This window comes from Pan paniscus, chromosome 9 (assembly GCF_029289425.2).
Source record: "Pan paniscus chromosome 9, NHGRI_mPanPan1-v2.0_pri, whole genome shotgun sequence".
Classification (NCBI taxonomy): domain Eukaryota; kingdom Metazoa; phylum Chordata; class Mammalia; order Primates; family Hominidae; genus Pan; species Pan paniscus.
In genome coordinates this window covers 3,649,434-3,672,305 of record NC_073258.2, presented here as the reverse complement: position 1 = coordinate 3,672,305, position 22,872 = coordinate 3,649,434, and the positions used below count along the sequence as shown (strand labels likewise).

Genomic DNA, 22,872 nt, shown 5'->3' with positions numbered 1-22,872 from the left:
CCGAGGGATCTGGGGGGCCCAGGGCCACCCCCACTCACCGAACAGGACACTCAGAGAGGCCGAGGGGTCTGGGGGGCCCGGGGCCACCCCCACTCACCGAACAGGACACTCAGAGAGGCCGAGGAGTCTGGGGGGCCCAGGGCCGCCCCCACTCACCGCAGAGGCCGCCGGTTGCACCTCGCCAGTCACTGCACACTCCCCGGGCGCGGCAGAGCTCTGCGTAAGCCTCCAGGCTCTGGCAGGGCACCTTGAGGCGACCCCTGCAGTGGTCACTGATGCAGGCGTTGAAGAATGGGCCCGGGGGCACAAGGTTGTGGCACTCAGCAAAGACCCTGTGGGGCAAAGCAATCAGGACGGAGGGCCCCCAGCCCCAGGGAGCTGCGTGCGTGCGGGCGGGCGGGCGGGCGGGGGCGCCCCAGGGCCTGCAACCCCCGAGGGGAGGACTCACTGGCTCAGCATCAGATCACAGAGCGGCTGCGGTGGGCATGGGGCGGGGGTGGGTGTGCTAGACACCGGGGCTGGGGGGCTGGCAGTGGGGGGTGTGCCAGTCGGGGCCCAGCAGCCATCCTTTCTGCTGTCGGGGACCAGCCAAGTCTTGGCCATGTCCTTGCAACTGGCGGCAGTGGTTCCGTCCCGCTGGAGACAGTCGTCCCTCTGGTTGTTGGTGCAGGTGCCTGGGAGTGGGGGTGTCACCGCGGGGCTGGAATCTGGGGAGCCTTTCACAGCCCCCACCCCCCTCCCCCACTCATTCCCCTCCCCAGGCTTCCCCTATGCTCACTGGGTTGTCAGGCCCAGCAGCAGCCCTGGCCGGGGCAGGACCCGCCGCCCACTCACCGCACTGGCCCTCGGTGTTGTTGTGGAAGAGGCTGTAGGGCAGCCGGGCCTGGAAGACTTGGCCATTGAAGGTGACGCTCACGCCCAGGGCAGGAATGTCCACACGCATGGTGGTGGTCCCCGGCACAGACACAAGCACGCCGTTCTTGCTGAAACCGCTGCTCACCGGAATTTGGTCAAACAGGATCTGGGGGAATCCGGGGGAACCCTGAGCCGGGAGGCAGTGCCAGGTGGGCTCGGGGAGCAGGGCTTCTCTTTGGGGCTCTGCCTCCATGTGCAGAGACCCCCCTGTGTATCCCCCACCCCAAAGCCCAGATCTTCCCTGGGGGCCTGGAGTCTCCAGTTGGCTGCATTTAGGCCACAGGGTGTGCTCAGCCTTAGGCGGCTCCACAGGCCTTCCCTGCCCCCTGGGAGCTGTCTTGGGCACTGGGCCATCGCTGCAGCACCTGGGTCACCCCGGCCTGCAGTCGGCCTGCCCAGGTGCAGTTGGGACTGGGTCAACACTGTGCCACCCGCAGCCTGGACTCACCAGGCCCTCCTCCTTCCCATGCACCATGGTGACAGTGAGGACAATATCCATGGACTTGTAGTGGATGCTGAGGGCGCGGGGGCAGCGGGCGGCAGCGGCAGTGGCAGAGGCCACGCAGTAGTGGTTGTCCAGGTAGAGGCTGAGATTCCCAAAGCGTGCATGGATCTCTCTCATGAGGACATAGGTGCAGTTGCCCCGGAAGGTGTAAGAGGTGCCGTCAAAGGTGGAATAGTGGGAGCCGCCCCACATGCTGCAGATGCCTGCAGGACAGAGATGGACGGGCTGGCAGGCTCTGTGGTGGTGCCCTCGCTCCCCAGGCGTCATGGCAGCCAGTGTCACCACTGTGACTGCCGCCTCGGGGAGCCACTGAAGCCCCTGGGGCCTCAGCTGCCTCGTCTATAAAAATGGGTCCAGTGTGTAGAATGGGGTCCCCCAAAATCTATGACCACCCCAGAACCTCCGCATGTGGCTTTGCCGGGAGAAAGTGTCTTTGCAGATGGGATTAAGGGAAGCATCTTGAAATGACATCATCGTGGACTAGCTGGGTGGGCCCTCAATCCAATGACCAGTGTCCTTACGGGAGACAGAAGAGACACAGACACAGAGAGGGGAGGCCACAGAGAGGCAGAGGCGGAGATCGGAGGGATGCAGCCACAGCCAAAGGACACCTGGAGTCCCCAAAGCTGGGAGAGGCAGGAAGGGCCTCCCCAGACCCTCAGCAGGGAGTCTATCCCCTGCCCGCTTGGATCTCAGACTTCCAGCTCCAGGACGGAGAGTGTGTTTCTGTTGTACAAGCTCCCCAGCTTGTGGCGGTTTGGAACAGCAGCCCTGGGCCAAGGACATGGAGGAGTGAGAACGCCGTGACCTCTTAGCGGCGGGTCCCGCACGGTGATGGAAGCCGCTGTTAGGACCCAGGAGACAAAAGCTCCTCTGGGCTCCCGCTTCCATCCTGAGCTTCTCCTGGCCCCAGAAGCCCCTGGGCAGGGTCCCTTTCAAACCACACAGGCTGATGTGCAGAGAAGCTCAGCAAACCAGCCTCTGCTGCCTCTCCCTTGGGCTGTGTCAGCATTTTCAGCCCTGTGGACACGGAGCCTGCATACTAACAACTCTCAGGACGTGCACCACTGAGGCCCAAGACAGCATGGTACATGATGGTTTCCTGAAGGGATGCCAGTGATCTCCCAAACACCACCACCACACCCCACCATGCCCCACCATGCCCCACTGCACCCCACCATTCCCCACCATGCACCACCATTCCCCACTGCACCCCACTGTGCCCCACCATGCCGCATTCTGCCAGCCTAGCCGACGGTGCACTCTGCTCCACCTGCCCCCGGGGTAATCCTGCGGCCGCCGACGCACTCACACTCGCACTCATAGTGGAAGTCACAGGGCTGGCTCGGGTCCGACACTTTGATGGGCAGGTGCTTGTTCACGCAGGTGACGTTGGCCACAGGCTTTGGGTCCAGCAGGACGACACGGTTGTCACCCACGCACCTGGCCACCGTGCAGTTCTCCAGGGTCCAGGTCTCATTCACCTGGGGCAGGGAACATGCACGTCCTCACCTGGACAGGCTCACGGGACCCATCCACGGCTCATCCCACCCCTCATGGCCCAAAGCCCCGGGTGGCCACAAGAGCCTGCCTGGGGAGGGCGGCCCCCGTGCTAGCCTGGCCCCTAGACCCTGTGTGTCTCCTCCAACTGCAGATACTGGCGGCGGGGTCACTGAGACGGGCCTCGGGGGCTGGACTGTGGCTGTGCCTCCAGCCAACCCAGACCGTGTGCACGCAGCACGGGAGGTGGAGGGCAGGCGGGGCCCACCTGCCGGAGAGGGATGGCATTGTCACAGCCAGGGGCAGGGGAGGGCGAGGACAGCGGGGCGGAGGACACTGGTGGTGGGGAGGTGGGACAGGCGCCCTGGAAGCGGTCAATGTCACAGTGCTGATTGCACACTGCGTAGAAATGGCAGCCGGCTCGGTCGGTCTTATTGTAGATGACTTCCCCTGTGAAGAACAACACCATAGAAAGATAAGCCACTCCCAGAGACGGGTAAGCCAGAGTTCTGGGAGAGCAAAGGCAGAGGTCAGCGCAAGAGGGAGCAGCGGTTCCAGGGAAGGGGGTGGAGAGGGCAGAGGCTGAGTGTGGCCAGTGGGGACCAAGTGTGGCCACTGGGGACGGATTGTGACCAGTGGGGACCGAGTGTGGCCAGTGGGGATGGATTGTGGCCAGTGGGGACCGAGTGTGGCCAGTGGGGACTGATTGTGGCCAGTGCAGACGGATTGTGTCCAGAGGAGACCCAGTGTGGCCAGTGGGGATGGATTGTGGCCAGGGGAGACGGAATGTGGCCAGGGGGGACGCATTGTGGCCAGTGGGGACCAAGTGTGGCCAGTGGGGACTGATTGTGGCCAGGGCGGACGGATTGTGGCCAGAGGAGACCCAGTGAGGCCAGTGGGGACCGAGTGTGGCCGGGAGGGGCCAAGTGAGGCCAGTGGTGAACAAACATGACCAGCAGGGAGAAAGCCACTGGCTCCCAGGACAGGCAGACCCAGGTTGGCATAGCATGTGGGGAAAGGGTACAGCAGCGTTATCCACATGCACTCACCGGGCGAGAAAAACTGTCCAAATGCCCTGCAGAAGCAGGGAGTAGAGAAGTGGGAGCTGGGGAAGCCAGTGGGTCTCAGGGTGGTGAGGACTGAGGAGGACACAGTGGACACGCTGAAGGTTGGCAGGCTGCTGGGGAGCACTGCGGGGGTGTGGGTGGTCCCCAGGGTGGATGAGCTGGGAACCGTGGAGGCAGTGGCTGTGGGCATGGTGGCCGTGGTGGTCACCACTTTGGGGGTGTGAGCTGTTCCCAGAGTGGAGGAGGCGGTGGCCATGGATCCGGTGGGCACCGTCACGGTGGCTGTAGTGCTCGGCTCTGTGAGGATCCAGGTGGTCCCTGGGGTGGAGGACGGGGTGGCCGTGGAGCCAGTGGCTGCAGTTGTAGTGGCTGCTGTGGTCAGCTCTGTGAGGATCCAGGTCGTCCCCGGAGTGGAGGAGGCTGTGGCCGTGGAACTGGTGGCCCTCGTCGTGGTGGCCATGGTGGTCAGCACTTTGGTAGTGTGAGCTGTTCCTGGGGTGGAGGAGGGGGTGGCCACAGAGCCAGTGGCCCCGGTTGTGGTGGCAGTGGCGGTAAGCACTGTGGAGGTGTGGACAGTCCCTGGAGTGGAGGAGGGTGTGGCTGTGGACATGGTGGCCGTGGGTGTGGTGGTCTGTGATAGGCGGGTCCAGGTGGTGCCCAGAGAGGAAGAGGGGATGGCTGTAAAGCTGGTAGCTGTGGGTGTGGTGGCTGTGCTTCTCAGTGCTGGAAGGGTGGTTGCAGTCCCTGCACTGAAGGAGGGAATGGCTTTGGAGCCGGTGACTGTGGGTATCGTGGCCGTGGTGCTCACATTTGGGGTGCCAGCAGTTGCCTGGGTGGAGGAGGTGGTGGCCGTGGAGCCGGTGGGCACCGTCACAGTGGCTGTAGTGGTCGGCTCTGTGAGGATCCAGGTGGTCCCTGGGGTGGAGGACGGGGTGGCCGTGAGGCCAGTGACTGCAGTTGTAGTCGCTGCTGTGGTCAGCTCTGTGAGGATCCAGGTCGTCCCCGGAGTGGAGGAGGGTGTGGCCGTGGAACTGGTGGCCCTTGTCGTGGTGGCCGTGGTGGTCAGCACTGTGGAGGTGTGGGTGGTCTCCGGAATGGAGGAGGGGTGGATTGTGGACATGGTGGCCACAGGTGTGGTGGTCTGTTCTGGGAGGGTCCCGGTGGTCCCAAGGGTGGAGGAGGGGATGGGTGTAAAGCTGGTAGCTGTGGATTTGGTGGCTGTGCTTGTCAGCACTGGAAGGGTGGTTGCAGTCCTTGGACTGGAGGAGTGAGTGGCTTTGGAGCTGGTGACTGTGGGTGTGGTGGCCGTGCTGGTCAGCACTGGGGGGATGGGTGTTGTCCCTGGAGTGGAGGAGAGGGGGGTGGTGGAGCCGGTGGCCGTGATCGTAGTGGCCGTGGTGGTCAGTGGTGGAGGAGTACCAGGGGTCTGTGTGCTAGAGGAGGGTGTTGCCATAGAACCAGTGGCCACAGTTGTGGTGGTGGTGGTCAGCACTGTGGGGGTGCGGGTGGTCCCTGGGATGGAGGAGGGGGTCACCGTGGAGCCACTGGTTATGGGTTTGTTGGTTGTGCTGAACCACACTGGAAGCGTCCGTGCCGTCCATGGGCTGGAGGAGGGGGTGGCTGTGAAGCCCGTGGTTGTGGTAGTCAGCACTTTGGTAGTGTGAGCTGTTCCTGGGGTGGAGGAGGGGGTGGCCACAGAGCCGGTAGCCCCGGTTGTGGGGGCCATGGTGGTAAGCACTGTGGAGGTGTGTGCAGTCTCTGGAGTGGAGGAGGGTGTGGCTGTGGACATGGTGGCCGTGGGTGTGGTGGTCTGTGATAGGCGGGTCCAGGTGGTGCCCAGGGAGGAAGAGGGGATGGCTGTAAAGCTGGTAGCTGTGGGTGTGGTGGCTGTGCTTCTCAGTGCTGGAAGGGTGGTTGCAGTCCCTGGACTGGAGGAGGGAGTGGCTTTGGAGCTGGTGACTGTGGGTGTCGTGGCAGTGGTGGTCACATTTGGGGTGCCAGCAGTTGCCCGGGTGGAGGAGGCAGTGGCCATGGATCCGGTGGGCACGGTCACGGTGGCTGTAGTGCTCGGCTCTGTGAGGATCCAGGTGGTCCCTGGGGTGGAGGACGGGGTGGCCGTGGGGCCAGTGGCTGCAGTTGTAGTGGCTGCTGTGGTCAGCTCTGTGAGGACCCAGGTCGTCCCCGGAGTGGAGGAGGCTGTGGCCGTGGAACTGGTGGCCCTTGTCGTGGTGGCCGTGGTGGTCAGCACTTTGGTAGTGTGAGCTGTTCCTGGGGTGGAGGAGGGGGTGGCCACAGAGCCGGTGGCCCCGGTTGTGGTGGCCATGGCGGTAAGCACTGTGGAGGTGTGGACAGTCCCTGGAGTGGAGGAGGGTGTGACTGTGGACATGGTGGCCGTGGGTGTGGTGGTCTGTGATAGGTGGGTCCAGGTGGTGCCCAGGGAGGAAGAGGGGATGGCTGTAAAGCTGGTAGCTGTGGGTGTGGTGGCTGTGCTTATCAGTGCTGGAAGGGTGGTTGCAGTTCCTGCACTGGAGGAGGTAGTGGCTTTGGAGCCGGTGACTGTGGGTGTCGTGGCCGTGGTGCTCACATTTGGGGTGCCAGCAGTTGCCCGGGTGGAGGAGGTGGTGGCCGTGGAGCCGGTGGGCACCATCACGGTGGCTGTAGTGGTCGGCTCTGTGAGGATCCAGGTGGTCCCTGGGGTGGAGGACGGGGTGGCCGTGGGGCCAGTGACTGCAGTTGTAGTCGCTGCTGTGGTCAGCTCTGTGAGGATCCAGGTCGTCCCCGGAGTGGAGGAGGGTGTGGCCGTGGAACTGGTGGCCCTTGTCGTGGCCGTGGTGGTCAGCACTGTGGAGGTGTGGGTGGTCTCCGGAGTGGAGGAGGGGTGGATTGTGGACATGGTGGCCACAGGTGTGGTGGTCTGTTCTGGGAGGGTCCCGGTGGTCCCAAGGGTGGAGGAGGGGATGGGTGTAAAGCTGGTAGCTGTGGATTTGGTGGCTGTGCTTGTCAGCACTGGAAGGGTGGTTGCAGTCCTTGGACTGGAGGAGGGAGTGGCTTTGGAGCTGGTGACTGTGGGTGTGGTGGCCGTGCTGGTCAGCACTGGGGGGATGGGTGTTGTCCCTGGAGTGGAGGAGAGGGGGGTGGTGGAGCCGGTGGCCGTGATCGTAGTGGCCGTGGTGGTCAGTGGTGGGGGAGTACCAGGGGTCTGTGTGCTAGAGGAGGGTGTTGCCATAGAACCAGTGGCCACAGTTGTGGTGGTGGTGGTCAGCACTGTGGGGGTGCGGGTGGTCCCCGGGATGGAGGAGGGGGTCACCGTGGAGCCACTGGTTATGGGTTTGTTGGTTGTGCTGAACCACACTGGAAGCGTCCGTGCCGTCCATGGGCTGGAGGAGGGGGTGGCTGTGAAGCCCGTGGTTGTGGTAGTCAGCACTTTGGTAGTGTGAGCTGTTCCTGGGGTGGAGGAGGGGGTGGCCACAGAGCCGGTAGCCCCGGTTGTGGGGGCCATGGTGGTAAGCACTGTGGAGGTGTGTGCAGTCTCTGGAGTGGAGGAGGGTGTGGCTGTGGACATGGTGGCCGTGGGTGTGGTGGTCTGTGATAGGCGGGTCCAGGTGGTGCCCAGGGAGGAAGAGGGGATGGCTGTAAAGCTGGTAGCTGTGGGTGTGGTGGCTGTGCTTCTCAGTGCTGGAAGGGTGGTTGCAGTCCCTGGACTGGAGAAGGGAGTGGCTCTGGAGCTGGTGACTGTGGGTGTTGTGGCCGTGGTGGTCAGCACTTTGGGGGTGCCAGCAGTTTCCCGGGTGGAGGAGGCGGTGGCCGTGGATCCGGTGGGCAGGGTCACGGTGGCTGTAGTGCTCGGCTCTGTGAGGATCCAGGTGGTCCCTGAGGTGGAGGACAGGTTGGCCGTGGGGACAGTGGCTGCAGTTGTAGTAGCTGCTGTGGTCAGCTCTGTGAGGATCCAGGTCGTCCCCGGAGTGGAGGAGGGTGTGGCCGTGGAACTGGTGGCCCTTGTCGTGGTGGCCGTGGTGGTCAGCACTGTGGAGGTGTGGGTGGTCTCCGGAGTGGAGGAGGGGTGGATTGTGGACATGGTGGCCACGGGTGTGGTGGTCTGTTCTGGGAGGGTCCCGGTGGTCCCAAGGGTGGAGGAGGGGATGGGTGTAAAGCTGGTAGCTGTGGATTTGGTGGCTGTGCTTGTCAGCACTAGAAGGGTGGTTGCAGTCCCTGGACTGGAGGAGGGAGTGGCTTTCGAGCTGGTGACTGTGGGTGTCGTGGCCATGGTGGTCATATTTGGGGTGCCAGCCGTTCCCGGGGTGGAGGAGGTGGTGGCCTTGGAGCCGGTGGGCACCGTCACGGTGGCTGTAGTGGTCGGCTCTGTGAGGATCCAGGTGGTCCCTGGGGTGGAGGATGGGGTGGCCGTGGATCCAGTGGATGCAGTCGTAGTGGCTGTTGTGGTCAGCTCTGTGAGGATCCAGGTCGTCCCCGGAGTGGAGGAGGGAATGGTCATGGAGCTGGTGGCCGGGGTGCTGGGGCAGCGGCCGTAGTTGCAGCAGAACACGCGGATTTCATAGTTGAAGCACATCTTGAACTTCCCCACCTGCTCACGGTTCCTGCAGACCAGGCCAAAGTCCAGGCTGCATTCCACAACCTGGCCCAACTCCCGCAGGGGGACACCAGGCTGGGCCTGGGCACGGCACTCGAGGCCCAGGGGCTGCTCGCAGACGGCCCCTCCGGCCGCACGGATGTTGGAGTAGGTGTCAAAGTCCCCGCCAGAGGGCCCCGGCATGGGGTAGCTGTAGTCCAGCCACTCTGACCAGGCACACTGGGGCTCACAGCCCGTGGTCACCACCGTGGTTATGGGGGCCGATGTGGGGCTGCTGGGCAGCAGGGTCGAGATGCGGGTCTTGCTGGGTGTGGCCGTGGCCGTGGTCCTGGAGGTGGCCGTGGTGTGGCCCGGGGTGGTCGTCCCTGGAGAAGGGGGTGACTCGGTGGTCCTGCTGCTAGGGTGAGGGCTGGACAGGGCTGGAGTCGAGTGCTGGGTGGTACCAGTGGTTGCTGCTGGGGTGTGGGAAGTCACCGTGGAAGGCTCTGTGATGTGGGTGGTGCCCAAGGTGCCCGAGGTGGCCGAAGTCCAGGCTGTGGGCACCGTGTGGGGACTGCTGGGGGACAGGGATCGCCCGTGTGTGGTGGCCGTGGTGTTCGGCACTGGGGGTGTGTGGGTGGTCCCTAGGGCAGAGGAGGGAGTCACTGTGCTACTGGTGGCTGCAGGTGTGGTGGCGGTGGTGGTCAGCACTGGGGGGATGGGTGTTGTCCCTGGAGTTGAGGAGGGGTTGGTGGTGGAGCCGGTGGCCGTGATCGTAGTGGCCGTGGTGATCAGTGATGGGGGAGTACCACTGGTCTGTGTGCTAGAGGAGGGTGTTGCCATAGAACCAGTGGCCACAGTTGTGGTGGTGGTGGTCAGCACTGTGGCGGTGTGGGTGGTCCCCGGGATGGAGGAGGGGGTCACCGTGGAGCCACTGGTTGTGGGTGTGCTGGTTGTGCTGATCCGCACTGGAAGCGTGCGTGCCGTCCCTGGGCTGGAGGAGGGGGTGGCTGTGAAGCCCGTGGTTGTGGTAGTCGGCACTTTGGTAGTGTGAGCTGTTCCTGGGGTGGAGGAGGGGGTGGCCACAGAGCCGGTGGCCCCGGTTGTGGTGGCCGTGGCGGTAAGCACTGTGGAGGTGTGTGCAGTCTCTGGAGTGGAGGAGGGTGTGGCTGTGGACATGGTGGCCGTGGGTGTGGTGGTCTGTGATAGGCGGGTCCAGGTGGTGCCCAGGGAGGAAGAGGGGATGGCTGTAAAGCTGGTAGCTGTGGGTGTGGTGGCTGTGCTTCTCAGTGCTGGAAGGGTGGTTGCAGTCCCTGGACTGGAGAAGGGAGTGGCTCTGGAGCTGGTGACTGTGGGTGTTGTGGCCGTGGTGGTCAGCACTTTGGGGGTGCCAGCAGTTTCCCGGGTGGAGGAGGCGGTGGCCGTGGATCCGGTGGGCAGGGTCACGGTGGCTGTAGTGCTCGGCTCTGTGAGGATCCAGGTGGTCCCTGAGGTGGAGGACGGGTTGGCCGTGGGGACAGTGGCTGCAGTTGTAGTAGCTGCTGTGGTCAGCTCTGTGAGGATCCAGGTCGTCCCCGGAGTGGAGGAGGGTGTGGCCGTGGAACTGGTGGCCCTTGTCGTGGTGGCCGTGGTGGTCAGCACTGTGGAGGTGTGGGTGGTCTCCGGAGTGGAGGAGGGGTGGATTGTGGACATGGTGGCCACGGGTGTGGTGGTCTGTTCTGGGAGGGTCCCGGTGGTCCCAAGGGTGGAGGAGGGGATGGGTGTAAAGCTGGTAGCTGTGGATTTGGTGGCTGTGCTTGTCAGCACTGGAAGGGTGGTTGCAGTCCCTGGACTGGAGGAGGGAGTGGCTTTGGAGCTGGTGACTGTGGGTGTCGTGGCCGTGGTGGTCATATTTGGGGTGCCAGCCGTTCCCGGGGTGGAGGAGGTGGTGGCCATGGAGCCGGTGGGCACCGTCACGGTGGCTGTAGTGGTCGGCTCTGTGAGGATCCAGGTGGTCCCTGGGGTGGAGGATGGGGTGGCCGTGGATCCAGTGGATGCAGTCGTAGTGGCTGTTGTGGTCAGCTCTGTGAGGATCCAGGTCGTCCCCGGAGTGGAGGAGGGAATGGTCATGGAGCTGGTGGCCGGGGTGCTGGGGCAGCGGCCGTAGTTGCAGCAGAACACGCGGATTTCATAGTTGAAGCACATCTTGAACTTCCCCACCTGCTCACGGTTCCTGCAGACCAGGCCAAAGTCCAGGCTGCATTCCACAACCTGGCCCAACTCCCGCAGGGGGACACCAGGCTGGGCCTGGGCACGGCACTCGAGGCCCAGGGGCTGCTCGCAGACGGCCCCTCCGGCCGCACGGATGTTGGAGTAGGTGTCAAAGTCCCCGCCAGAGGGCCCCGGCATGGGGTAGCTGTAGTCCAGCCACTCTGACCAGGCACACTGGGGCTCACAGCCCGTGGTCACCACCGTGGTTATGGGGGCCGATGTGGGGCTGCTGGGCAGCAGGGTCGAGATGCGGGTCTTGCTGGGTGTGGCCGTGGCCGTGGTCCTGGAGGTGGCCGTGGTGTGGCCCGGGGTGGTCGTCCCTGGAGAAGGGGGTGACTCGGTGGTCCTGCTGCTAGGGTGAGGGCTGGACAGGGCTGGAGTCGAGTGCTGGGTGGTACCAGTGGTTGCTGCTGGGGTGTGGGAAGTCACCGTGGAAGGCTCTGTGATGTGGGTGGTGCCCAAGGTGCCCAAGGTGGCCGAAGTCCAGGCTGTGGGCACCGTGTGGGGACTGCTGGGGGACAGGGATCGCCCGTGTGTGGTGGCCGTGGTGTTCGGCACTGGGGGTGTGTGGGTGGTCCCTAGGGCAGAGGAGGGAGTCACTGTGCTGCTGGTGGCTGCAGGTGTGGTGGTGGCGGTGGTGGTCAGCACTGGGGGGATGGGTGTTGTCCCTGGAGTTGAGGAGGGGTTGGTGGTGGAGCCGGTGGCCGTGATCGTAGTGGCCGTGGTGATCAGTGATGGGGGAGTACCACTGGTCTGTGTGCTAGAGGAGGGTGTTGCCATAGAACCAGTGGCCACAGTTGTGGTGGTGGTGGTCAGCACTGTGGCGGTGTGGGTGGTCCCCGGGATGGAGGAGGGGGTCACCGTGGAGCCACTGGTTGTGGGTGTGCTGGTTGTGCTGATCCGCACTGGAAGCGTGCGTGCCGTCCCTGGGCTGGAGGAGGGGGTGGCTGTGAAGCCCGTGGTTGTGGTAGTCGGCACTTTGGTAGTGTGAGCTGTTCCTGGGGTGGAGGAGGGGGTGGCCACAGAGCCGGTGGCCCCGGTTGTGGTGGCCGTGGCGGTAAGCACTGTGGAGGTGTGTGCAGTCTCTGGAGTGGAGGAGGGTGTGGCTGTGGACATGGTGGCCGTGGGTGTGGTGGTCTGTGATAGGCGGGTCCAGGTGGTGCCCAGGGAGGAAGAGGGGATGGCTGTAAAGCTGGTAGCTGTGGGTGTGGTGGCTGTGCTTCTCAGTGCTGGAAGGGTGGTTGCAGTCCCTGGACTGGAGAAGGGAGTGGCTCTGGAGCTGGTGACTGTGGGTGTTGTGGCCGTGGTGGTCAGCACTTTGGGGGTGCCAGCAGTTTCCCGGGTGGAGGAGGCGGTGGCCGTGGATCCGGTGGGCAGGGTCACGGTGGCTGTAGTGCTCGGCTCTGTGAGGATCCAGGTGGTCCCTGAGGTGGAGGACGGGTTGGCCGTGGGGACAGTGGCTGCAGTTGTAGTAGCTGCTGTGGTCAGCTCTGTGAGGATCCAGGTCGTCCCCGGAGTGGAGGAGGGTGTGGCCGTGGAACTGGTGGCCCTTGTCGTGGTGGCCGTGGTGGTCAGCACTGTGGAGGTGTGGGTGGTCTCCGGAGTGGAGGAGGGGTGGATTGTGGACATGGTGGCCACGGGTGTGGTGGTCTGTTCTGGGAGGGTCCCGGTGGTCCCAAGGGTGGAGGAGGGGATGGGTGTAAAGCTGGTAGCTGTGGATTTGGTGGCTGTGCTTGTCAGCACTGGAAGGGTGGTTGCAGTCCCTGGACTGGAGGAGGGAGTGGCTTTGGAGCTGGTGACTGTGGGTGTCGTGGCCGTGGTGGTCATATTTGGGGTGCCAGCCGTTCCCGGGGTGGAGGAGGTGGTGGCCATGGAGCCGGTGGGCACCGTCACGGTGGCTGTAGTGGTCGGCTCTGTGAGGATCCAGGTGGTCCCTGGGGTGGAGGATGGGGTGGCCGTGGATCCAGTGGATGCAGTCGTAGTGGCTGTTGTGGTCAGCTCTGTGAGGATCCAGGTCGTCCCCGGAGTGGAGGAGGGAATGGTCATGGAGCTGGTGGCCGGGGTGCTGGGGCAGCGGCCGTAGTTGCAGCAGAACACGCGGATTTCATAGTTGAAGCACATCTTGAACTTCCCCACCTGCTCACGGTTCCTGCAGACCAGGCCAAAGTCCAGGCTGCATTCCACAACCTGGCCCAACTCCCGCAGGGGGACACCAGGCTGGGCCTGGGCACGGCACTCGAGGCCCAGGGGCTGCTCGCAGACGGCCCCTCCGGCCGCACGGATGTTGGAGTAGGTGTCAAAGTCCCCGCCAGAGGGCCCCGGCATGGGGTAGCTGTAGTCCAGCCACTCTGACCAGGCACACTGGGGCTCACAGCCCGTGGTCACCACCGTGGTTATGGGGGCCGATGTGGGGCTGCTGGGCAGCAGGGTCGAGATGCGGGTCTTGCTGGGTGTGGCCGTGGCCGTGGTCCTGGAGGTGGCCGTGGTGTGGCCCGGGGTGGTCGTCCCTGGAGAAGGGGGTGACTCGGTGGTCCTGCTGCTAGGGTGAGGGCTGGACAGGGCTGGAGTCGAGTGCTGGGTGGTACCAGTGGTTGCTGCTGGGGTGTGGGAAGTCACCGTGGAAGGCTCTGTGATGTGGGTGGTGCCCAAGGTGCCCAAGGTGGCCGAAGTCCAGGCTGTGGGCACCGTGTGGGGACTGCTGGGGGACAGGGATCGCCCGTGTGTGGTGGCCGTGGTGTTCGGCACTGGGGGTGTGTGGGTGGTCCCTAGGGCAGAGGAGGGAGTCACTGTGCTGCTGGTGGCTGCAGGTGTGGTGGTGGCGGTGGTGGTCAGCACTGGGGGGATGGGTGTTGTCCCTGGAGTTGAGGAGGGGTTGGTGGTGGAGCCGGTGGCCGTGATCGTAGTGGCCGTGGTGATCAGTGATGGGGGAGTACCACTGGTCTGTGTGCTAGAGGAGGGTGTTGCCATAGAACCAGTGGCCACAGTTGTGGTGGTGGTGGTCAGCACTGTGGCGGTGTGGGTGGTCCCCGGGATGGAGGAGGGGGTCACCGTGGAGCCACTGGTTGTGGGTGTGCTGGTTGTGCTGATCCGCACTGGAGGCGTGGGTGCCGTCCCTGGGCTGGAGGAGGGGGTGGCTGTGAAGCCCGTGGTTGTGGTAGTCGGCACTTTGGTAGTGTGAGCTGTTCCTGGGGTGGAGGAGGGGGTGGCCACAGAGCCGGTGGCCCCGGTTGTGGTGGCCGTGGCGGTAAGCACTGTGGAGGTGTGTGCAGTCTCTGGAGTGGAGGAGGGTGTGGCTGTGGACATGGTGGCCGTGGGTGTGGTGGTCTGTGATAGGCGGGTCCAGGTGGTGCCCAGGGAGGAAGAGGGGATGGCTGTAAATCTGGTAGCTGTGGGTGTGGTGGCTGTGCTTCTCAGTGCTGGAAGGGTGGTTGCAGTCCCTGGACTGGAGGAGGGAGTGGCTCTGTAGCTGGTGACTGTGGGTGTTGTGGCCGTGGTGGTCAGCACTTTGGGGGTGCCAGCAGTTGCCCGGGTGGAGGAGGCGGTGGCCGTGGATCCGGTGGGCAGGGTCACGGTGGCTGTAGTGCTCGGCTCTGTGAGGATCCAGGTGGTCCCTGAGGTGGAGGACGGGGTGGCCGTGGGGCCAGTGGCTCCAGTTGTAGTGGCTGCTGTGGTCAGCTCTGTGAGGATCCAGGTCGTCCCCGTAGTGGAGGAGGGGGTGGACATGGAACTGGTGGCCCTTGTCGTGGTGGCCGTGGTGGTCAGCACTGTGGAGGTGTGGGTGGTCTCCGGAGTGGAGGAGGGGTGGATTGTGGACATGGTGGCCAGGGAGGAAGAGGGGATGGCTGTAAAGATGGTAGCTGTGGGTGTGGTGGCTGTGCTTATCAGTGCTGGAAGGGTGGTTGCAGTCCCTGGACTGGAGGAGGGAGTGGCTTTGGAGCTGGTGACGGTGGGTGTCATGGCCGTGGTGGTCACATTTGGGGTGCCAGCAGTTCCCGGGGTGGAGGAGGCGGTGGCCGTGGATCCGGTGGGCACCGTCACGGTGGCTGTAGTGGTCGGCTCTGTGAGGATCCAGGTGGTCCCTGGGGTGGAGGATGGGGTGGCTGTGGATCCAGTGGATGCAGTCATACTGGCTGTTGTGCTCAGCTCTGTGAGGATCCAGGTTGTCCCCGGAATGGAGAAGGGGGTGGTCATGGAGCTGGTGGCTGGGGTGCTGGGGCAGTGGCCGTAGTTGCAGCAGAACACACGGATTTCATAGTTGAAGCACATCTTGAACTTCCCCACCTGCTCACGGTTCCTGCAGACCAGGCCAAAGTCCAGGCTGCATTCCACAACCTGGCCCAACTCCCTCAGGGGGACACCAGGCTGGGCCTGGGCACGGCACTCGAGGCCCAGGGGCTGCTCACAGACGGCCCCTCCAGCCGCACGGATGTTGGAGTAGGTGTCAAAGTCCCCGCCAGAGGGCCCCGGCATGGGGTAGCTGTAGTCCAGCCACTCTGACCAGGCACACTGGGGCTCACAGCCCGTGGTAACCACCGTGGTTATGGGGGCTGATGTGGGGCTGCTGGGCAGCAGGGTCGAGGTGCGAGTCTTGCTGGGTGTGGCCGTGGCCGTGGTCCTGGAGGTGGCCGTGGTGTGGCCCGGGGTGGTCGTCCCTGGAGAAGGGGGTGACTCGGTGGTCCTGCTGCTAGGGTGAGGGCTGGACAGGGCTGGAGTCGAGTGCTGGGTGGTACCAGTGGTTGCTGCTGGGGTGTGGGAAGTCACCGTGGAAGGCTCTGTGATGTGGGTGGTGCCCAAGGTGCCCGAGGTGGCCGAAGTCCAGGCTGTGGGCACCGTGTGGGGACTGCTGGGGGACAGGGATCGCCCGTGTGTGGTGGCCGTGGTGTTCGGCACTGGGGGTGTGTGGGTGGTCCCTAGGGCAGAGGAGGGAGTCACTGTGCTGCTGGTGGCTGCAGGTGTGGTGGCGGTGGTGGTCAGCACTGGGGGGATGGTTGTTGTCCCTGGAGTTGAGGAGGGGTTGGTGGTGGAGCCGGTGGCCGTGATCGTAGTGGCCGTGGTGATCAGTGATGGGGGAGTACCACTGGTCTGTGTGCTAGAGGAGGGTGTTGCCATAGAACCAGTGGCCACAGTTGTGGTGGTGGTGGTCAGCACTGTGGCGGTGTGGGTGGTCCCCGGGATGGAGGAGGGGGTCACCGTGGAGCTGGTGGCCGGAGTGCTCGGGCAGTGGCTGTAGTCGTCACAGCAAAGCACACGCACGTTGTAGTTGAAGCACATGTTGAACCTGCCTGTCTGGTCTTTGTTCTTGCACGTCAGCCCCGTCTCCAGGCTGCAGGTCAGCACCTGCCCGACCTGGTCGATGCTTACCTCGGGGTAGTTCTCCGCCCGGCACTCTATGCTCTTTGGTGCCCAGCACATCTTGCCACCAGCAGCCCTGATGTTTTCAAAAGTTTCCATGTCCCCGCCTGCAACCCCTGAGGTTGGGAAGTCCACGTCAAACCACTCTGTCCACTCACACTTCGGTTGACAGCGGGTCGTGCCCTGGCTGGTGGTGGCGTTAGTCAAGGGGTTCGTTGTCGTCTCTGTCCTGGGCGTGCTGGTCTCGGCCTGAGAGGTGGACAGCTCGCTCGTGAGTGTTGGCGCCAGGCTCGTGGTCAGCGGCTCTTTGGAAGCAGTGCTGGCTGTGCCTGTCGGGCGAGCTCTGGAGGTTGCCATTGTTGTTGGGGCCAGCGTGGGTGGCTGTGAGGGGCGCCATGTGCCCACGCTCCCCGTGGTCCCTGGAAGGGCTGAGCGTGTTGGAAGGGTGGATGTGGCCACCCCTGGGACAGTGGGTTCTGTGGAGCCTGCAGGCGTCGTGGGGCCTCCCGTGGTGGCTGTACCAAGGGTGCTTGTGTATCTGGGGGATGTCAGTCCTTCTGAGAGGGTGGGGACTGCTGTGGTGCTGGCCGGGGGAGCCCTGGTCACCCCCGGGCTACTCGTAGGCTGCGGCGTTGAGAACAGGGCCTGGGTGGCGGTGGTGGTGGCCGTCTCCAGCTCTGTGGTCGGTGGCGGGGTCGTGGCACGTCCCCTGCAGTGGTCGTCGCTGCAGCAGAGGACCCGGATCCTGTAGTTGTAGCACATCTTGAAGACGCCCTCCTGCTCCCAGTTCCTGCACACCAGGCCGAAGCGGACATCACAGTGCACCTTCTGCCCCACCTGTGCCAGGGTCCAGTTGGGGAAGCTCTCAGCCTGGCACTCTATGTCCTTAGGCTGCTGGCATAAGTGCCCTCCAGCGGCCCTGATCTTATCGTAGGACTCAACGTCCCCTCCAAGTTGTTCAGACTTGGGGTAGTCCTCATCAAACCACTCTGTCCACTGACACCGGGGCTGGCAGGTGGTGGTACCTGGGGCCGAGGGTGTGACCGTCACGGGGCTTGAGCTGGACCCAGTCTGCGAGGTGAGGGCCGCCGTCGACTGGACGCTCGGGGTCACCCATAGGGTGGTCTTTTCGGTTGCTGTGGTCTGGGTGGGGGTAGGCACAGCAGGCTCCGTGCTGGCACTGAGGGAGGGCTGGGGGCTGGTGCCTGGGGCCGGGGAGGGGCCACAGGGCACATATTCGCAGCAGAGAACCCGCAGCTCGTAGTCGTGACAGAGCGGGGGGCTCTGCTGGCTGTTGGCACACATCAGCCCCCGCATGCGGTCACAGTCCACCTGCTGGCCCAGCTCCTCCAGCGGCATGTCAGGAAGCTGCCCCGCCCGGCACTCGATGTCAGCCGGCACAGGGCATACCTGGTACCCTCTCTGCCTCAGGTTTTCAAACGTCTCAAAGTCTCCGCCTCCCAGGCCGGGCTCTGGGCGGTGCCCATTGTACCAGCTGGACCAGTGGCAGACCTCACGGACACACACGGTGGAGACCGGGAGGGCCGGGCCTGCAAGGGGCATGGGAAAGGGGTCCTGGCTCAGCATCCTCCAGTCCTGGCCTCACAAGGTGGAGGGGCCCCAGAGGACCCTTTCCCCAGGGCTGGCCCTGCCCCTGTGGGATACTGGGGACCCCAGTGCCTGCCTCAGCCTTGGTTAGAGCCGTTTCTGCATGAGGGACTGGGGCCTGGCAGCCTGGCCTTGAGGGAGCCGGCTGGCTGGGATAGGCCGTGCTGAGGGATGGGACGGAGTCCGGGAAAGCTTTGTCTCCTTGGGGTATCCCATCAATCATTGTGCTGAGGCTTCATGGGGAGCCCCTGGAGACACGCAGGGTGTTGAGGGGCCGTGCACCCCTAGACAGAGCCCGGAAGGTCAGTGGATTGGGACTGTCGCTACCATCCAGGGCACCTGCACTAAGAGCCCAGGGGGTCCTCCTTGTCACCCAGACGGGACTGGGCCTCAGGAGAGCCAGGCAGGGCTTACTTGTCGTGGAGTGGGGGACCCAGGCGGTGGTGAAGGTGAATGGCGTTGTGGCCGGAGTTCCAGGACATGCCACAGCCTTCCTGATGATGGTGCCATTGCTTCCGCAGATGGCGATCAAGCAGGCGCCAAGCCCATCGGTGGTGTTGTAGATGACGTCCTGGTAGCTGTAGGTCCTGTCCTCATAGGTGCAGGTGCAGGCTGGGGATGGAGCCGGCAGAGTCACCCAGGGCCTCCGAGCCCCCGGCCCCAGCCTTCACCGGCCCACTAACCCCCCGGCCCTTCCTTACCCTCAAGGCTGTGAGCGCACTGGATGCCACTGGGTGTGCAGTTACTAGGGGTGGGGGAGAGGCGAGCTGAGGGCCTGGGGGGCAGCCTGCAGGGCCTGCTCCCCAGCCCTGCTCCCCCAGCGCCACCCACTTCCCACCCCCTCACCAGCTCTGGCAGTTCTCTGCTGTGGGGACCCTTGCACCGACGTCATAGTAGTTTCCATCCTTGTCGTAGCAGCCACACTGGGCCACGCACCTCATCTGGTCCTCATTGAAGAAGGGCTGGCTGGGTGGGCACTTCGGGTAGCAGCCTAGGGCCGGCAGGGTGAGCAGAAGACTCACCAGGGCCCTTTAGTCTCTCCAGCCAGGGGCTCCATGCTGCAGGGAGTAGCCGCCCCCCACCAGCCAGCAGGGGCCTGCCCTCAAGGCTTGCATTGTGCAGTTTACGGGAGCCTACACCGCGTCCCTGGGGATCCCCGCCCCCCCACGTACACTCGGGAACCCAAGGAGAGGAGGCTCCATCCAAGAAAGGCTGCCCCTCACCTTCCAGGCCAGGCAGGTCCACCAGGCAGTGCCCACTGGGGTTCCGGCAGGTTTTTAGGCAGGGTGCCCCGCAGGGCTGGTAGTGCCACTCACAGCCCCCATGTGGGTTGTAGAAGTCACAGAACAAGGCTGGGGCACAGAGGGCAGAGGCTAAGGAGGCGCCCACCGGCCCTCACCCCTGTTGTGCAGGGCAGCCCCTACCCCGGGCGTGGGGGCCGGTGTCCCCAGAGCCAGACCCGGGCTTGTCCCAGACATGCAGGGCCTCGGGCCGGGTGGTGCCTCACCTTCCCCTCCACTCCCCAGCCCTGCCCTTGGAACTCTTGTCCCCTAGGAGCTGTCTCATGCTGGGGCAACCTGTCTGGTGGTTTTGCACAGGTCTTCCTCTGTGCATAGAAACTTGTGCACTCACATGGAGGCACATGCGTGTTGGATGTCTGTGTGCGGCTCAGGCCCAGGTCAATGCACCTACGGAGGCTGCCACTCCTCCTCCCCTGCCCCGGCAGCTCCACCCTTCAGCACCACGGACAGAGCCCAACTCACGGCAGGTGTCCGGAGTCCGCCAGGACACACACAGGCCCGCGTCGTGGCAGGCCTGGGCGTAGGCAGCCACAGCCGTGCAGAAACACTCGCAGTCGCCACCCGAGTCGCAGGCACACGCGTCGTTCACGCAGGCCTCGTAGTACTTGGTGGAGTCAACCTGCGGGTGAGGCCAAGGTGCAGCTGAGCCAGGACAATGGCCCCCCCGGCCAGGGGGTGGCTGGCCCAGGGCCAGTTGCTGGAACCATCTGTATTTCAACACCCCCCATGGCAGCTCTCTGAGCTCCTGGGGCCTGGAATATCTCAGAGCGTGCCCCAAATGGGAGCTGCCCCAGCACTTCTCCAGCCCACCTGTGCCCTCGTCCACCTATATCCCTGCCCACCTGCCCATCTGCCCACCTGTCCATCTGCCCACCTATGCACCTGCCCACCTATGCACCTGCCCATCTGCCTGCCTTCACATGTGCTCTTTGGATCTATCACGTGGATCTGGTCATGTGGCCCACAGGTTTCAAACCCATGTGGAGCATAGCACCCCTGCTCACCCTCTGCCCTCGCCCCCACCTCCCTCCGCTGCAGTCGTACTGGCCTCCTTTCCACCTGGGGGCCTTCCCTCCAGCGGACCCAACCCCTGGCCAGGGCCCTCCACATCCTAGCATCCGACCACCCAGCGCCCGCCGCCTTTCTGCCTCCTCTGGAAGCTCTGTGAGGGTCAGCCTTGTCCCCTGATCACTGGGGTGAGCCCAGAACATGCCAGGCTATTCCAGGCACCCAGTGAATGTGCACTAAGGAAGGAGTGGTCACTTCCTTTCCAGACCAGCCACGCGGGGAGCTGAGCTGTGAACGCGTCCTGACCATGGGAAGCTGCCTGCTTCCTCCAGGCAGCCCACACCCCTCCCAGGCCCCAACTGAACCTGGGCTCAGCTTTGTCAGGCCACAGGACCTTCCAAGGGGTCACCAGCTGCCTTCTCAAGAGGGCAAGCGGCGGCCAACATGAGAGTGCTTCAGGGCCTCCCACGAGCGAGTATGCCCACTGCTGCCCCTACGCCAGCCCCTCATCTCAGCTCCTGAGCCACCATGCTGTGTGCCTAAGTGGGCACTCAAGTCTTCCTTAAGATGACAGGAAACTGCTTTTTGGTTTTTTGTTGTTTTGTTTTGAGACAGAGTCTCACTCTTTTTGCTTAGGCTGGAGTGCAGTGGCACGATCTTGGCTCACTGCAACCTCCTCTTCCCAGTTTCAAGTGATTCTCCTGCCTCAGCCTCCCGAGTAGCTGGGATTACAGGCACACACCACCACACCCAGCTATTTTTGTATTTTTTGTAGAGACGGGGTTTCGCCATGTTGACCAGGCTGGTCTCAAACTCCTGACCTCAGGTGATCCACCTGCCTCAGCGTCCCAAAGTGCTGGGATTACAGACATGAGCCACCGCGCCCAGTCAGGAAACTGCTTTTTGGAAGTCTCTGCTTAGGGCAGATCTCTGATTCCTCCCTGGCTGAGCGGGGAGCCAGGCTGGCATTCCAGTTTGTGCTGAGGACTGGGCAGGTCTGGGGATCATAGAGGAGGGTGGCTGGGGCCACATAGAGGGCTGCCCCTCCCTGTGAGCCTCTGGGTGTGACTGAGGCTGTGGTCAAAGGAGTGGCCGGGAAACAGCCAGGATGGCTTCGTGCCAGGGGCAAGAGGCACAGGTGTGGGGCTGATGGGAGATCCGGACTTGGGACCTGACATCCAGGACCGTGTGCCGTGGGACATGGTCAGACCCTCCTTGGAGCACTGCTGTCTGCCCAGAAGACCCAGTTCTCGGCGGGAAGGAAGCAGCTGCCATCCCCACCAGACCCTGCCTGCCAAGACCAGAGCCCCACCTGGGAGCGGCAGGCGGCAAAGGTGGGGCCGTGGAGGATGCTGCACTGCTTCTGGGCCCAGGACTTGCGGAAGGGGTTGGCCGTGCAGGGGTCCTTGGGCGCCAGGGCATCCGGGCAGGAGGGGGAGAGCTTCCAGCTGTTCCCAAACTCCAGTGCATCCCCCACCACGGACCGGCTACGTGTGGCAAAGTCATTGATGGCATTGTCGTCGAAGTTCCCGCACAGGCCGCAGACCCTGCCCTGCAGAGGCAGCGAGAGAGTGGGGCCCTGGAGCTGGGGCCACAGGCACCCGTGGGAGGCAGCACAGAGCCCACCCTGGGCTCCAGAGCCCTCGGGGGATGGAGGGAGGGCAGCCGGTTCCCCAGGCAGTGCCTGGTGAACTTGCAGGAGACAGGTGTGCAGTGGGTCCCTGGGTGGGCCGCTGGGTGGCACCTGCTTCCCTGCAAAATCCTCTGCCCACTGTGGAGGCCACAGGCAGGGCCCTCACCAGCCAGGCTCACGCACCCACGGGTCAGTGAGTCCCACAGGCCCCACCTGGCACCAGGGTTTCCGTCACTGTGAGAGGGTCCTGCAGGGCCTAGGAGTGCACGGCCCGAGCTCACCTTGTAGTCCTGGTGCAGTCGGATGAACACGCTGGTCTTCCGGTCCCAGGACACGGCCATCCCGTGGGTCTCAATGACCAGGAAGATCCCCATGTAGCGGATCTTGTAGGGTGGGTCCCCACCCGGCCCTCTCGCCACCACCTTAAAGGTCCCCTCTTGGAGGATCAGCTCGTAGCTCTGCAGGGGAGGCAGACGCTGCCGGAAGCCGACCCTGTGGCCCCCAGGGAGGGGCCTGAGACCCAGGGATGCCCCACCCAGTGCTCTGCAGGTGCGTACGGGCTCTTAGCACAAGGGGCTGGCGTTAGGGATGAGCTGGGTCCGTGAGACCCTCAGTGAAGATTTGGCAAGAGGCTGGCCAGGAAGTGCTGGGAACAGGGGCTGCCTGGGAACCTTGGGGCTGCACGGGAGCAGCAGAGGCTGCAGTATGCCCGCTCCACCCCACCCTGCTCCCCATCCAGCCCTGCAGCCCCCACGCCCTCACACCAGCCTCCCCTGACCCGCTTCGGTCCTCAGCCCCTCCCGCCATCTGCAGGGAGCATCCCGGCCAGCGGCGCTGCTTTATCCCCTGGGAGCTCCGGCCCCCCTTTGCTGGAGTGGGTGTCTCTGGGTGTGGCAGGGTGAATCGTGGCTCCTGAAAATGCCTGTCCACATGCGAACTCCCAGAACCTCGGCCCGGGCCCTCACTGGGAGAAAGCATCTCTGCAGACGGGATTAAGTGAAGCATCTTGAAATGAGATCATCCTGGACTACCTGGGGCGGGGGGGCCCTAAATCCAATGACCAGTGTCCTTACAAGAGACAGAAGAGAAAAACAAAGAGAGAGAAGACAGACGCAGACACAGCGGGAGGCCACAGGCAGCCACAGCCCAGGGACGCCTGCCGCCCG

General features: G+C 64.1%; 1 protein-coding gene across 1 annotated transcript in view; it reads right to left on the bottom strand.

The window, feature by feature from the left end:
- The window catches only part of MUC5B (mucin 5B, oligomeric mucus/gel-forming), a 41,558-nt gene that overhangs the window by 5,813 nt on the left and 12,873 nt on the right, over nt 1–22,872 (bottom strand). The window contains exons 24-43 of the mRNA XM_055093955.2: nt 21,988–22,164; nt 21,386–21,625; nt 19,528–19,684; nt 18,988–19,116; nt 18,611–18,755; nt 18,466–18,509; nt 18,179–18,376; nt 14,719–17,706; nt 12,753–14,262; nt 10,387–12,665; nt 8,382–9,888; nt 6,638–7,115; nt 4,933–6,145; nt 3,970–4,356; nt 3,189–3,370; nt 2,733–2,904; nt 1,364–1,623; nt 835–1,021; nt 449–674; nt 157–332 (exon numbers count right to left, since the gene is read on the bottom strand). Coding sequence (XP_054949930.2) covers nt 157–332; nt 449–674; nt 835–1,021; nt 1,364–1,623; nt 2,733–2,904; nt 3,189–3,370; nt 3,970–4,356; nt 4,933–6,145; nt 6,638–7,115; nt 8,382–9,888; nt 10,387–12,665; nt 12,753–14,262; nt 14,719–17,706; nt 18,179–18,376; nt 18,466–18,509; nt 18,611–18,755; nt 18,988–19,116; nt 19,528–19,684; nt 21,386–21,625; nt 21,988–22,164 — 12,655 coding nt within the window. The remainder of the gene's footprint in view (nt 1–156; nt 333–448; nt 675–834; nt 1,022–1,363; nt 1,624–2,732; nt 2,905–3,188; nt 3,371–3,969; nt 4,357–4,932; nt 6,146–6,637; nt 7,116–8,381; nt 9,889–10,386; nt 12,666–12,752; nt 14,263–14,718; nt 17,707–18,178; nt 18,377–18,465; nt 18,510–18,610; nt 18,756–18,987; nt 19,117–19,527; nt 19,685–21,385; nt 21,626–21,987; nt 22,165–22,872) is intronic.